General features: G+C 52.0%; 5 protein-coding genes across 5 annotated transcripts; 4 read left to right on the top strand and 1 right to left on the bottom strand.

The window, feature by feature from the left end:
• Nucleotides 1–260: 260 nt before the first annotated feature.
• Nucleotides 261–1,047, top strand: ATEG_05331 (putative oligosaccharyltransferase subunit ribophorin II; the record flags this gene model as incomplete). Its single annotated transcript, XM_001214509.1, has 3 exons — nt 261–406; nt 479–677; nt 736–1,047. 3 exons carry the CDS (start codon nt 261–263, stop codon nt 1,045–1,047), a joined length of 657 nt encoding a protein of 218 aa, XP_001214509.1.
• A 610-nt stretch (nt 1,048–1,657) lies between these two features.
• On the top strand, nt 1,658–2,391 carry ATEG_05330 (uncharacterized protein; the record flags this gene model as incomplete). The annotated part of the gene is made up of 2 exons (XM_001214508.1): nt 1,658–1,856; nt 1,982–2,391. The coding sequence occupies 2 exons, from the start codon at nt 1,658–1,660 to the stop codon at nt 2,389–2,391; spliced, it is 609 nt and encodes a 202-aa protein (XP_001214508.1).
• A 3,746-nt stretch (nt 2,392–6,137) lies between these two features.
• ATEG_05329 (putative short chain dehydrogenase) lies at nt 6,138–7,183 on the bottom strand (the record flags this gene model as incomplete). The annotated part of the gene is made up of 3 exons (XM_001214507.1): nt 6,138–6,449; nt 6,578–6,916; nt 6,971–7,183. 3 exons carry the CDS (start codon nt 7,181–7,183, stop codon nt 6,138–6,140), a joined length of 864 nt encoding a protein of 287 aa, XP_001214507.1.
• Nucleotides 7,184–9,263: 2,080 nt separating this feature from the next.
• Nucleotides 9,264–10,916, top strand: ATEG_05328 (uncharacterized protein; the record flags this gene model as incomplete). The annotated part of the gene is made up of 3 exons (XM_001214506.1): nt 9,264–9,871; nt 9,960–9,967; nt 10,108–10,916. 3 exons carry the CDS (start codon nt 9,264–9,266, stop codon nt 10,914–10,916), a joined length of 1,425 nt encoding a protein of 474 aa, XP_001214506.1.
• A 2,237-nt stretch (nt 10,917–13,153) lies between these two features.
• ATEG_05327 (lysophospholipase family protein) lies at nt 13,154–15,179 on the top strand (the record flags this gene model as incomplete). Its single annotated transcript, XM_001214505.1, has 3 exons — nt 13,154–13,199; nt 13,273–13,933; nt 13,985–15,179. 3 exons carry the CDS (start codon nt 13,154–13,156, stop codon nt 15,177–15,179), a joined length of 1,902 nt encoding a protein of 633 aa, XP_001214505.1.
• Nucleotides 15,180–15,524: the final 345 nt, after the last annotated feature.

Genomic DNA, 15,524 nt, shown 5'->3' with positions numbered 1-15,524 from the left:
CACCGTAGCGTTGTAGCAAAGCCAGAAAAGCCGTTGACGAGCGAAGAAGAATTGTTTGACCGTCGACTGACGACGATGCCGGCCGGGAAATTAGGGCTTGCAAAGGCGGGTGCAAGGTCACTGGACCGTTGCTTGCCCCAAAGCCGCGGGCGCTTATCTTAGCGCAGCTTCCGCCTTTCATCTGGACACCTCTCCAGCGCGTTCCTCTTTCTCCCCTCATTCCCAGCTGTTCTCTTCTTGTCATCGGTCGGTCGGTCACAATGCAGCTCTGGTCGTCTCTTCTGTCACTTGGTCTGCTGGCGTCAACTGCGCTTCCGACCGCCGCAGCATCCGCTTGGGGTTTCACTGATGCCACCGTGTCAGTTCACTCCAAAGGTTCCGGAGTTGGCGCTGGACTTAAAGAAAAGTATGTACAGCTTGTGCTTTATCGTTGATACTCTCTCAAGACAAGTCCATCTAATTTGACACCAATTGGTAGAATTCCCGATAACAAGGGCCTCTCGAAACCCATCGCTCTCGGAGACACCGACACCCTCAAGATCACCCTCACATCGCAAGACGGCAGCACCGCCAAACGCGCGCATCAAGTCTTCCTCTTCCTTCAGGACCCGCAGACCGGCCTCGATATTTCGTACCCGTTCAGCGTCAAGGACAATGGCAAGGCACGAGTGGAATTGGTAAGCTCGACTGGATACGGCCAGCTATTGTTTGGACGGCTCTGACCTGCCATGCTAGACCCAAAAAGATCTCCCTGTCCAATTCCTTTCCGCGTCGGAGCCCCTAGATGCTCGATTCTTGATTGGTTCCTTTGGAAACTCGAAAGCATACAATGAGGCTGCGTTCCAGCTTACGGTGGCTCGCGACGCAAACGTGCCGGTCCCGTCGGCGGAGAGCGCAAAGTACGGCAAGCTCCCGGAGATCCACCATATCTTCAAAGACGACCCTCGGAGCCCTCCCATTGTGATTACACTGGCGTTTGTCGGAATGGTCCTAGCTACTCTGCCTCTCCTGGCTGTAGTGGTGAGTCCCGTATTTCGTAGCCACTGACTCTGCGCTAACTTGTCTTAGTGGCTCTTCCTCGGCGGCAATGTCAGCCATCTCCCGACTGCTTTCAAGTCGTCTCCCATTCCTCACGCCGTTTTCCTCGGCTCTCTCTTCTCGATCGAAGGGATCTTCTTCCTCTACTACACCTCGTGGACGCTGTTCCAAATCCTCCCGGCGGTTGCTGTGGTCGGCACGGTCGCGTTCATCAGTGGCAGTCGCGCATTGGGCGAGGTGCAAGGCAGACGTCTTGCGGGCCTCCGGTAAACTAGGCTGGTACGGGTTTACCAGCTGGTTCGAGCTCTGTATCTTTTCCGACGCGACCCTTATGGCTGCCACGCTTTTCTGACAGCGGTTCAATTAGCTCTCAAGTGTATGATTGGAGATCATTCTAGATATCTATGTCTGACCCATCACAAATAATCTTCCCCCTAGTAGAGCTTCAATAACATGTACGGCGTACTCTGTAGATATAGTTCCAAGCTCCTGACGTCACCCGCGCGGCTGCGGCGCTGCCCGATTTGGCTAGTTTGCCCGCGCGCCTTTCGCGGAAGGCTTTCACTGTGAATAACCGTGATTGAACTACAACCTCCAGATTCAAGCCCTAACAGACACCATGGGGTCATCGTCTTCGAAACCGGTGCGCTCTGCCGCGCAAGCCGCCTCTCGACGTCAATATCCGAAGCAGCCCACCGCGACGCCACCTCCCAGGCCTTCTCCCGCGGCGCCGCCGAAGCCTCGTCAAGCACCAGAGTCCGCGCCTCGCGGACCGACATATCACTCTAAGGAACAGCCGTCAACAGTAAAATCAGCTGGTTCGTGCAATTCCTGCGTTACTTAGTCCAGTATGCGGTAGTGGTGGTGGTAGAAGCATCGTTCAACCCGGACCATCCAACCGCGACCACAAACGACAAAAAGCTAACCACACGCAATGGCACAGGCATCGAACTCGATGGCCGCGACCCCGACTTCGCAGCTTCGCTCCGAAAGATTGGACCCGTTACGCCCACGCCCACCCTCTCACACTCCAGCACCTTCACGCAGCAACACCCGTCCGGACCGCCGCAGGGCGAATCTGTGCAGACCGTCTTCCCGTCGGCATCAAACCCGGCCTTGCTGGTGTTTACGGCTCGCCAGCGGGTTGCGAAAGCCGCGGAGCAGGAGGCGGAAATGGTGGGCCGGCCGAACTTTGCCGGGCGAGAGTATGTCGATGCGTTTACGCTGCGGCAGGCCTTGACCATGCGCGACCGCCAGGGTCTACCGGGCGATGAGATTGAGCGGATGTTGCGGTTGAAGAAGGGGGTGTTGGAGCGGTTGGGGGGGAAAGGGGTTGTTTCGGAGGTGGCGTGATGGGTGTTGATGGGGTATCTGATTGTTGGAGTTTTTGCTGCGTGTGCAGCCTGTATTATATTTATCGTATCAATACGACGCTACGAGAAGCATAAGTATGCTGGCGTTGTGTATACCTAGTTGTCCTTAAAGAGGTGGGTTGTATAATGGATATATACATGTACCTTAGCGCACTTTATTTTTGAGGAACTTGAGGGTTTATATACAAGACAAACAATGCGATTGCTTCCCAATCAATCTGATCTAATCCGGAATATATTCCGTATACGAAGCTCTATTGTCTACCAGATCGAGCCTCGATTCACAACACCTGCGAATGGATTGACAAGTCGCGGGAGTACGGTACCCATAGTTGTGTTGTGGGCTTGTCACGCTGAGTATCAGGAACAGGAATAGGCTTTTATCATTAATGCTTCTGCACTCCAAGAGACTTGTACTTTATTAGTGTATAATTGCATCTCACTGCAGCCAGCTCATAGACAAAACACAGCGGAAGATGGATCTGGCAGAATATGACTGCCACTAAGTTGATGTCGCAACAAGTCCAGTTTTGTGGCCAGCATAAACCAATACGGAAACAAGTACCCCGTAATTCATCCTCCGATAGCATTGTACATCTTTCTTGTGACCATTGATTACCTTAGTGAATGGGTCAAGCCTATCAATAACGAACAACAAACTTCTCAATCATCATCCGCTGGCTTTCGGGTGACATTTTCGGAAGCCCTATTGGAGTTAACATCCATTGATCCGTCGGACTGATTCTTTATGCAAGAGCATCCTTAAGTCAGATTTTTTTGTGCGAGACACGGAACAAGTTTCCTTATCCAACGCCCGACAAACAGACGCACGACCCGGAATACAACCCCCATCTGCCCTTTCAGGCAGTCCCGAGCAAGTCGGACCTGATACATCCCTCCAAAAGCGAGACGCATACACTGACCTCACGAGATGGACACCCATCAATCTCACTCGATATCAGTGCCGGAGAGATGCGTTGTCCAAACCATCGGGTCGCAAGGGACGCAGCCCTCGTGCGGTCTACCGAGCATCGCTGAATCGGGCGAAGCCGCGAGATCAAATGACTCTCTGCATCTGTGTAAAGGTAGATATGTCCATTCCAGTGGTGCCGGTGCTTCTCGGGATTTTCTCGGGTGGAGGTAGTCATGGAGGGTACGGCGAGCCTATGAAATCTTATATGCTGTAGGGCTCCGAGGGGAGCCGAGCACGCATCCCCACAGGTGATCTAGTGTGTCTGGGGATTAACATGGGATTTACATTGGGACGGTGCATGCCAGCGCATCGCCTTCCACGTGAGGGTCTCATGATAAATATACACTACGACTGATGTTGTTTGGCCGATGGGGGTCCACTCATGATGACAGGCGCTTTTCGAAATGCTGGACCATTGTAATAGAATACCTCCTTCATATACTTGCGCCAGGAGAGTCTTACGGTATACAGGGGAGCATTTGAGTACATACCTGGTATCTTAATAGTGTTTGTAGAGAGCTTATATACATCTAGTTCCGAAAACATATACTAGGGCATAGAGAATACGGATAACAAAAGCTATTAAGAGAACTAGACTACGATCTTTTACAATATTGCTAATAGATAAAAGAGCTACCGACATAGGTAGAACTATAGAAATAACTTATATTTAGTTTCCTTAACAACAGAAGGGCAAAAAGAAAAGTAAGACTGCCTCGAAGTACAACAAACTATACTATGCAAATATTAAATATTGCCTATCTTTCTTTCTTTTATGTTTTCTTTACTCTCTTCTCTTTATATTGGACTCTCCGACGAGTCTTTTACTTCTTTATCTTGCACGAGACTTTACGCTATCAATAGAGCAAGTTCCAACCAGACATATCCTACACCCCAGATTCCCCTCGGAAAATACGTGCTACCCATCGTGAGTCCGAGGAGAATAAAGGTGACATGAGCTCGGATCAACGCTCTGTGTCAAGCTGAGCCCTTATACCTTACGTCCCATTAGGTGCCTCAGCATCTTCTGCGGTAACAGGGAGGAAGACGGCCTTGGGGGCAAAGGGAAAATCGCACTAGGTACGCCTAAAGCAGTACGGCAAAGGACCCGACGACATAAAACCTATGAACAAGAGCAGTGCTTCCTCTGGGAGAAATCTCTGCGGCGTGGTCTGTTTACCAACTGGATGGCAATCACATTATATGGAGTATGGGGAAGCAGAAGGAGATCAATCTAACAACATGATGGGTGTGGCACAGACACCAGCATCATCTGACGAAGAGGAGCCTAGATAGATTAGATGACGAAAGCAAAAGATGCACTCTTCCACGCAGCCTGATCCGTGGATCCATCAAGATCGGAAAAACGTCTTTTGGAGACTAAGAATGCACAACTCCGTGCTATAGATAGAAATAAACAGCAATAAGCCGTTATAGCAATCCTGCGTTGCCTTAGCACTCAGCCTTTGCAATATCGACGCGCATGTTTTCCATCCAGTCCTTCCATACGGATCGAGAGAAACCCGTGCGAGGCTTCAACACCAAACCAGCCGAGATAACGGTGTTAATATGCTCGTATTTGGAGATACTGTAGAGGAAGGAGCCCTAACCCACCAGCGAGTATCCCAGAGCCACTCTAAAGATATAGAATTTCCACCTGTGTCTTGTATAGAAGCAGGAGCCCCGTCTCATCCAGATTCGCGAGTAAGCCAGAGTCTGCAACGCAGTATCATATAGACACCTGTTGGCATATCCATAGGAAGAAGACCCCTGCCTATGTCGATTAGACATCCATCCTCGCCAATTGGTGCTCCCCTTCGTATTCAATCCCATTTCCCATCCCTTGGGGTATACTAGCATGTCTGGTGCTCGAAACGGCAATGCCCGGATCAATCTATATCGCCGGACGGTATCGAAATCCACCAAACGAGATCAAGGTCAGGGTCGAGATCGTTTCTGGTAATCCCGGTCTGGCTGGCTATATCTGCCAAGAGTGACCGAGTCAGCTAATGGCCACGTAAGGAAAGTCTAATATTCCCAACGTGTCCGAGTCGCTACGGGCCCAACAATGACGCCCATTGTTCTTGTGACCGGTTCTACCCCAACCCTGGCGGGTGGAGGGGTTGTTTGGGTCGCGTCAACTGTTGATGTCATGGAGGCGCAACCCGGGATCGAATGATTGCCATCGCTCTAGACCGTCAGCCAGGCTGGACATTTCTCTCGGAAGGGAGTGACTTACCAATGTATAGGACTGTCACTGATCCTGTCAGAGTTGAAACGTTTCTTCCCAGGAAATACGTGACTGCGATGATCGATTAGGCTGAATGTGGGTGTGGGTCATGCGGGGGTGGGGCTGTCAGATCGGACACTAAGTGGAACAGCAATGCAACCTTAGTCGGTAGTCTACAGCAGTCGGTAAACAACACTGGCCAGGTCTCCGTGACAGCATTAGATTAGGAAATAGTAGGTAGGTACATAGTAGATACAGAAGGTCCCGTGAGGGGAAAACAAACGGTCTAAATCCGCCACCAGCAACGAGTCATCAAATCCGGTGCCGACATACCCGGGACGCTAAAAACAAGGAAAACCGGAAAAAACATCAATCAGACAAGAGAGCCAACCCGCTCTTCGTAACCCGATACCATAACCGGTCAGTAACCGGGATCAACCACACTCGCTACCCCAACGCCATGCATCGAAAAGGGAAAAAGACAAGAGAATAGAAGAACGAAAGTGACGGTCCGGCGGGCTGTCTACCAGGCGGCGTGGCCACCGTCAATGCGGAGATCGCTGCCCGTCATGAAGCTGCTGGCGTCGCTGAGGAGGAAGACGGCGGCGCCGCGGTACTCGTTGGGCGTGGACAGACGACCCAGCATGTTATGCTTGGGCCATTCGTCGCGGCGCTCGGGGAACTGCTCGAACAGCTTCTCGACCATGGCAGTGACAATGTAACCAGGCGAGATGGTGTTGACCCGGATGTTGTACGGACCCCACTCTGCGGCAAGGTTGCGGGCGAGCTGGATCACGGCGGCCTTGCTAGCGTTGTAGGCGGGACAGATGAGACCCTAGTATGAAGTCAGTATGTTGAAAGCGACTTGAGATGACAAGGATATGACAAAAGACAATGAAAAAGCGGGGAAGTAGCCGATCCTCTGGGCTCGCAATCATCCAGGGATGGATGCGGGGAACGTACCCGATTGGCGATGGTGCCACTCATGCTAGCAATTAGTGCGATGCTACCGCCGTTTCCAAACCGAATCATTTGCTTGGCGACCGCCTGGGCGGTCATAAACACTCCAGTCACGTTGACTTCGAACATAGTGTTTGCATCCTTGGCCGTGTACTCGAGGGCCGGGGTTTCTTGCTGGATACCGGCGGCGGCGACCAGTCCATCCATGCGGCCTTCGGCCGTGGCAATGGATTCGATAGTGCTGTTAAGGAGTTCCGTGTCACGGACATCGATGCGACGGTATTGCAGCACCGTGCCCAGTTCCTCTGTGGCACGCTTCTGGATTTCGTAGAATTCGGGGGCCTGTACCATTTACTGTCAGAAAGGCAACACATATGCGGTGCGCGGACTACTTACGGGTTCTTCCAGACGATCGAGCGCGTAGACTTTGGCACCGGCTTCCAAGAGGGCTTCAGCCTGGGTCAGGCCCAGACCACGCGCGCCGCCAGAGACGCAGACCACCTTGCCCGCCAGACTGAACTCGGGCATTCTGGACTTGGAGCCGAGACAGGGGTCGACCTGGCTGACGGGGGCGGGGGAGACGTCGTTGGTTTCGATGGAGACGGACATGATGAAGGGCAAAGAGTATCACAGACTATAATGTAGACGACGGATGGGGTGAGATGGCACAGGGTATAGTTTGGTAGCTCTGAACTCTGGGCTCTGGAGGATGGACTGGGAGGAGGGTGGAAGACGGAAGGAATCAATTGATGATGATGAGAGAGAAGAACGAGCCAGAGAAGAGGTCTTAAATAATGGTTCTGGGAGGCAGTGGAAGGGATGGACTGCATGGGGAAGTCATGAGGGCTCATGTGAGCCCGAGAAAACTTGGGTCCAGACTGGGCGGATTAGGATATGGCCGGTTGGTTCCACCGCTGGTCACTTGCCGGCTTCGTGGCAATCTCTACCTCCTGTAGGTAAAATGTGTATTTTATTCTTTTTCTATCTATTTCTGTGTTATCGTTCACCAGATCTATACCATTGGACGAATTGTGAAAAGTGTGTATTGTGTTGATATCCCCCTACCAGGCTACCAACAACTTCTATATCTATATCAACTGAGGTCCTAGCAATCACCCTTTGCTAAACATATATTATAATCCACTGAACAAGACATAGACCAGGTTCAATCCGTCATAGGCATTACAGGGACGCTCCAGATTGATTCATCCCTTTTCGTCTCAAAACATCCGTTACAACGAGTGGCAGTGGTGATAGTCCCGGATTGCCCAAAGAGGTAATCCGGGGGAGATCTCGGCAGCGGAGCGGATTGGTCGGGGCGCGGGGACCAGCGGTCACGGGGCCAGGCCGGGCAGTTCTGGAAAAGACGGACGATCACGTCGAACATTCCATCGAAACAAGCATTGCGCTCCCATGAACATTCTCGAATCTGACTTACGACGAGATGTACACTATCTTGCTTTTCTACTCCTCTCTCCTCTCCGTCGTTCAGATTCTCACTCCATGAACAATGACCTCAAACAACCGTCATAGTGGGGATCCCGATCGGCCATCCGGGGCGGATCCGTGGTTGTGCCTTGTGACTGACAGACTTTGAACACCATGGGGTGGCGTCCTAGCTTGTTACCCTTCTGGGAGCTTCCGCCATCTGGAGAGCCTTCTCGCTACCCCGTGACGGCGGCTGGAAACATTTCTCCCGGAATTGGCCAATAATTGCTGGTCACCGCATGACCGATACTATCGGAATTTGTCTAATACCCAGTCTAATCCATTGATATTATTAACATCAAGTCTATCTTTACGAAAAGCAAATACATTCTTAACTAAGCGCTGGGTTCTAGACATTGGGCGATGCGTCCAGTGTATCTTGTTGGATGAAAGACTGCATAGCCTTGCATCTTAAATGGCAATTGAATATACCACGTAGATTCCAGATGAATCCGGGGCTCCAGACATTGTCTCTCACAATAGAACCGGGAAAGACCGAAATAGATCGGTTGGTCCGTGCCTGGACCAGTCCAGCCTCGATCGACCGCTGCCATGTGACCGGCAGAGTTTGCTCCACTTTTGTAGTTGTCCCTTATACTCCGAACGATCCAGCACTTTCCAGGGTCAGGCACCTTATTGCCGGGCTGACGTGGCCTCAATGCGCCGAGGGTTGTTATCGCTGACCGTGTCGAAGACGGAACAGTCCCTTGCGATTACCAGGAACAACTCCAACTGTCCCTAGCGTGGGGTACTCCAGGTGACCTGTCTCCTCCGAGGATGTTTGGCTTACGATATGGTCTTATCGACATGATGTTACAATTGCTCAATGGGACGCTATCTTTCTTTATGTTGAACAACACGTTGTGCTCTATTCCGTTTGCGACCCATTGGACATGCTGTGCCATTGACAACTAGATCCCCACAATACAGGGAGAAACTGACTACTACAAGATTTGAAGACTAATGTGAGGCTATAGATTATTTCACTAAGCAGAATACATTGTGCGACTCGTGGAAACCTACCACGTCTACTCATAGACGACTTTCCTATTCTCACAACCCCAAGCCATTACAGCCGCGGCATGGCCGGATATTCATTATTGCCGCAACCCCGCAGTCTCGCATCAACTCCCACCATGAGATGTAAAAGTGCATCGCAACAGCCCAGCCAGGCCCTCTTGCGCGCTTTCCCTCCCGCACGATGTCTCTAGAAGCAGAGGTCGCCCACTTCAACTCCATCCCATGGGTCGCGAACCTCCTCCGCGATGACAGCTACGCGCTCATCCCCACACGCACGCGCCATCAAAACGAGTCCCTGAAATCAGAAGACTTCTTCTTCGCCAGGGCACTAAACACCCCAACCACAATCTCCGCCTGTATAATGCAGGTCAAACCCCCACAAGCAAGCCGTCCGAAACCACCGAATGCCTCGTCATCGCCCGTCACGCCCGCCGAGGAAATCCGCGCCTTCTTCACGGTCGGCGAGGACGTCATGGGCCCGCCGGGGGCCATGCACGGCGGCGCGGTGGCTAGTATTTTAGACCAGGTGCTGACCGAGCTGCTCATGGCGGGCGGCCATTGCGGATGGGTCGTGGATCGCGCGGAGAAGCTGTTCGAGGGGCCGGTCACGGCGTACCTGAACACGACATATGTGCGGCGGGTGCCGGCGCCAGGCACGGTGGTGGTTTATGGGCGCTTGAAGGAGGCCATTGAGGGTCGGAAGTGGAAGGTTGAGGGCGAGATTCGGGATTCTGAAGACCGGGTGCTTTCGAGGGCGGAGTGTTTGTTTGTGAAGATTAGTGCGAAGCTGTAGGTCTGCCCCTGGTGGGTTTGATCTGGAATAGAAAGGTAGTGTATATACTTGATGGATTGATGCATGACACTTTTGTATATGCAGAAAGACAGGTAAGGCGATATTAGAAAGGTTAGATGCCTAACGGTCAGTGTGGCTGAGCGCAAGGCTGAATCGCAACTAACTACCTAGGTGTTCATCATAAATACTCCCACAAGTCCCATCCTACACTACATACACCTCAAGGATCTAGCCATGGCAAGTCCTCTCGGAGAGTTCCTCCCTGCGCAAGCCCCCCATGGCGCGACATCTCGTCGCATCGACTTTGTCACTTGCTCCCCTCCCCTCCCTGAATACAAGAACCTCTCCGCCATCATCATCGACAATGTCCTCACAGGACCCGAATGCAAAGAACTAATCCGTCTAGCGGAATCATCCACTCCCACCTGGACGCGCGCGACAATCAACGGAGGAAACGGCAAACAAATCCTAGCCACAGACGAGCGCAACTGCGGCCGAATCATCTACGACAGCCGCACGCTAGGCGACAAACTGCTCGCGCGACTGCTGCCCTTCCTCCGGGAGCATGGCATTGATCGCATAGAGAACGCACCCCTAGTCACTGGGCTTGCAGGACGCAACAAGACGTATCGTCTCACGCAGCTGAACGAGCGTCTGCGTTTTCTTCGCTACGAGGGAGAGGAGTATTTTCGTCCCCATTGTGATGCGCATTATACCACGCCTGACGGGCGGGAGAAGTCATTTTACACGGTTCATTTGTATCTGAGCGGGGAGGGGAGCCAGGATGCGGAGGAGCTGCGACAGGCTGAGATGCGTGTGGGAGAACAGGGTGATGTTAATCTGGATGTGGAGGGTGCGCTTCTAGGAGGAGCGACGTCATTTATGCCTCGGTTTGAGGAGCAGGAGAGACAGCTGCGGGTTTTTCCAATGACAGGGTCGGTGCTGGTGTTTCAGCAGAAGAATCTGCTGCATGGAGGGGATCCGGTGTTCCGCGGGACGAAGTATACCATGCGGACGGATGTTATGTATCAGCAGGAGTGATCATCTCTTGAATTGCGCATTGATATTGAAGACAGAAGAACAGCGCGATGTTGCCATGGTGTATGTCTAGGACAGTACATATTCTCGAGGAAGAGATTTCGAAATTCATAAGGATGTGTTTTGGTATCGACAAGACCGTGATGACAAATTGTAATCATTTGCTCTGATCAGGCAGCTTACGTGCAGCTAATGAACCACATAGTAACCTCAGAGAAATATTGATATTGAATAGAAATACGTCCTTGTTATCTTCCAGATAATAGTAACCTTGGTAATAAGAAGAGCCGTAGCAATATTGAATATGTCTGTCAATCAGATTTAGATTGCAGTTCAGTTAGATGACGCTTGGTTTGTAGATATCAGGAGAAGATGGTAGCTAAGATCTCCCCGTTAGAAATATTTGCAATGACTTATAATACAGAAAGGGCATTGATATGTTTCCGCATGTTATGTATTGGTCTCATCCACAGAGGTCATGATGAACCTCTTGAAGCATCACCACAACGGATTTCGAAAGAACATGAACCTGACCCAGATTAGTATAAATTAGCAGCGTTCGCATGAGACTTGTTGTATGACTTGCAGAGTCCCACCACGCTATGATAGAAATGTCCGAAAGTACATAAGCACTGCCGGGTTGAATCAATGGTGGCCCACTATTCGATATCTCCTCTATTGATGTTGTATGGTGTACATACCAGGAGGAAGAGGTCCATTCAAAGAAAGGGGTAGATTTTTATGATGATGCGTATGACCAGTAAGCAATGTCATGGCAACCTCAACCCCTTTCGCCCTTCGACCGTCCTCGAGATCCAGATCTGACATGGCACATTCGTGAATTGGTCGACAGAAGTTGGTATAAAAGGAACGCTGCCTATTATCCTCCGCGTAGTTGGCCACTATATGTTCGTTCCAGGAAACGAGACACTCGACCATGCCACTCCAGCATTTCCAAGCGGCCTTGGAGCCGGTTCTCCTATTCGGCTGGAAAGATATCAAGATGCGCTTAGGGCCAACATAATGACCATAATCAACCTGAGTGTTCTGTTGACGGACATATTGATTTTCCTAAAATATACGTTCGCACCCATCTTCCAGTACTTCGTCAATTGATTGGCTACCACTGTCTGTATCGACGACGATGACCTTCTCTATCAACACCTGCTGCAATGGATGATGGAATATCAACCCCCGAGTCCAAGATCCTGCTTCTTGAGCGCTATAACTAAGAAGATAGTATTGCAGACCGGTGAAGAAAATGTGCTTAATTTGGCGAGCAGCTCAAGACTCAAAGTGCAGGTCAATTCATCAACTACCGGACTACCGTGGAGCAGGCTCCCATCCGTTGCAACCACTTCAAGGCACGCACCTCTTTCGCCATCAGCTGATACTAAGAACCCCCTTTGTCTTATCTTTTATGCGTTAAGGCCTGGGCTAAACGACTCAAATATAGAACAGAAAGATGTATTGAAAGGTATAAAAGGAAAGGAGATTACTCACCACTTATTTTTCTCAGGGGATATGTATCGTGACCCTCCTCATTTCGCTTAGACTTCATTTTGCATTGTTCTTATTATTGAGAGGGAATGAAATAATTCAGCATAAAACTGCCAAGAGTCACACAGTAGGCAACATTATTATTGTGTCTCCTTTTGATTTGTCCCCTGAAGTCTTGTTTCCGCCGTGCCATGGGCCCTACCCGCTAGTGTCTTAGGGCTATCCTTGGCAGTCCTCAACCCTATGAAAGACTCATGAATGACCTCACAAATGCCAATGTACAAGGCATGCAGGTTTCCATTGGCATGCCCTGCTGGATCAATCAGGCGTTTTATGTATCCTGTCAATGCCGTTTGCCCCCACAGGCATACTGTCGAGTAACAAAGACACCTCAAAGACACCTCAAAAACACATCAGGTCTCAGCCACAAGCAGGCCTCCCCGCCCGGAAGTCTCGGAGCAGGGCATTCTTTTTGACATCATGGATCTGAACACATGTGCAACCCAGCCACGGTTCCTCGGCTCTGCTGCCCCAATGACAATCAACAGTGCTTGCAGACAGGTCGCTAGTTGCGATCGCCCCAAGGGCTCCGGCGGGCTTGGCTGAACCCTGGGGCCTCTCATGTCACCGCCACCCCTGGCTAATAATATTGTTAAATTGGGCACCCTTCCCAGGGTTGGATTTTTGGATCGCTTTGTTCCTGGAGTTTGAACCGGGGGAGCAGTCTAGACATCCCCATGATGAAGCCCACCACGATCGCTGTGGTTTTGGCTGGGTTGCTGTCCGGTAGGTGGAAGTCTTTTCCTTGGGCGCGCATCCCTATCTAAAACCCACCATTCTAACCCTTCCACCGCAATAGGTGCCACCGCTGGCTCGGACCTCACGGTTGAACGGGCGGTGGTGCAACGCGCCCTGCCTAATGCCCCCGATGGATATACGCCCACCTCGGTCAGTTGCGCCGCCAGTCGTCCTACCGTCCGGAGCGCCGCGCGCCTCTCCTCGAACGAATCGTCATGGCTCGAGACTCGCCGGGATAAGACCTTGAATGGCATGAAGGATTTCTTCAACCATGTCACCATCCCCGATTTCAACGCCGTTCAGTACATCGACCGTATTTCGAGTAACACGTCCGACCTCCCCAATATTGGCATTGCCGTGTCTGGCGGAGGTTATCGCGCGCTGATGAACGGCGCGGGCGCTATCAAGGCCTTTGACAGCCGTACGAACAACTCCACGAGCTCCGGTCAGCTGGGAGGCCTGCTGCAGTCGGCCACCTATCTGGCCGGTTTGAGTGGTGGCGGCTGGCTGGTCGGTTCCATCTACATCAACAACTTCACCACCATCGCCGACTTGCAGACGCATGAAGCGGGCTCGGTCTGGCAGTTCCAGAACTCCATCTTTGAGGGTCCGGACGGGGATAGCATTCAGATCTTGGATTCCGCCAGCTACTACAAGGATATCAGCGATGCTGTTTCGGCCAAGAGTGATGCAGGCTACCAAACGTCCATTACGGATTACTGGTGTGTATATCCTATCTTTCTTTTCTCGAGTCTTCTCTAATCACTTCTCAGGGGCCGTGCGCTCTCCTACCAGCTGATCAACGCGACCAATGGCGGACCAAGCTATACCTGGTCGTCCATTGCCCTTACCGACTCGTTCCAATCGGCCGACATGCCTATGCCGATTCTCGTCGCAGATGGCCGGTATCCCGACGAGCTTGTTGTCAGCAGCAATGCCACCGTATATGAGTTCAACCCCTGGGAGTTCGGCACCTTCGATCCCACCGTATATGGATTCGTTCCCCTCGAATATCTGGGCTCGAGATTCGACGGCGGCACTCTTCCCCAAAACGAGACCTGCGTGCGCGGCTTTGATAATGCCGGCTTTGTCATGGGCACCTCGTCCAGTCTGTTTAACCAGTTCCTCCTGAACGTTAACAGCACCGCTCTTCCCAGCTTCCTCAAGACCGCGTTCACGGATATCCTGGAGCGGATCGGCGAGGATGACGACGACATCGCGGTGTACGCCCCAAACCCGTTCTACCACTGGCGCAACGAGTCCTCTCCCGCTGCCAGCCAGCGCGAACTCGACATGGTCGACGGCGGCGAGGATCTCCAGAACATTCCGCTACACCCGCTGCTGCAGCCCGAGCGCCACGTCGACGTGATCTTCGCCGTTGACTCGTCCGCAGATACCGACTACAGCTGGCCGAACGGTACGGCCCTCGTTGCGACCTACGAGCGTAGCTTGAACGCTACAGGCATCGCCAACGGCACCGCCTTCCCGGCGGTCCCGGACCAGAACACCTTTGTCAACAGCGGCCTGAACACGCGCCCGACCTTCTTCGGCTGCAACAGCACCAACATCACCGGCACCGCCCCGCTGGTCGTTTATCTCCCGAACTATCCCTACGTCGCGTACTCCAACATGACCACCTTCACCCCTAGCTACGAAGAGTCCGTCCGCGATGACACCATCGCCAACGGATACGCCGTCGTCACCATGGCCAACAGCACCCGCGACGCTGACTGGTCGTCCTGCGTCGCCTGCGCCATCCTGAGCCGCTCCTTTGAGCGCACCAACACCCAGGTGCCCGACCGCTGCACTCAGTGCTTCGAGAAGTACTGCTGGGACGGTACGATCAACTCCACTACGCCGGCGGCGTATGAGCCTGTCACCCTGCTGGACAGTGCTGGAGCTACCGTGCTGCCGACTCTTTTGGTTAGTATGCTCACCACCGGTGTTGCTGTGCTTTTGACGCTGTAATGTGCCGGGGAGAGCTTTTTTCTATATATCTAGACATGTGGCAGGATTTACGTGTTCTGTGATGTATTTTGAACCGCTGGTGTGATCCTAGCGGACAGCATATAGGCATTGGCTTTGTTGTGCATAGTGGAAATACCCTTTTGGATAGGTATTGGAAGAATATTTTTGAATTGCAAGCTAGTGTAGTCTTAGTGGATAGCTGCTCTAGACGTGGCCCATATCAGCTACAACACAAAGATTACTATACCTAGGTATTCTGCAACGTGGACTCTTGGTTTAGCCTGTTTCCTAAAGCGGTGCAGGTGATTCAATTTCCACCTCTGCCCCTGGGGGCAGTTCTACAGC

This window comes from Aspergillus terreus, genomic scaffold (assembly GCF_000149615.1).
Source record: "Aspergillus terreus NIH2624 scaffold_7 genomic scaffold, whole genome shotgun sequence".
NCBI classification, from domain to species: Eukaryota; Fungi; Ascomycota; class Eurotiomycetes; order Eurotiales; family Aspergillaceae; genus Aspergillus; species Aspergillus terreus.
Note: the sequence above shows the minus strand (reverse complement) of the source record. Positions and strands in the feature narration are given on the sequence as shown.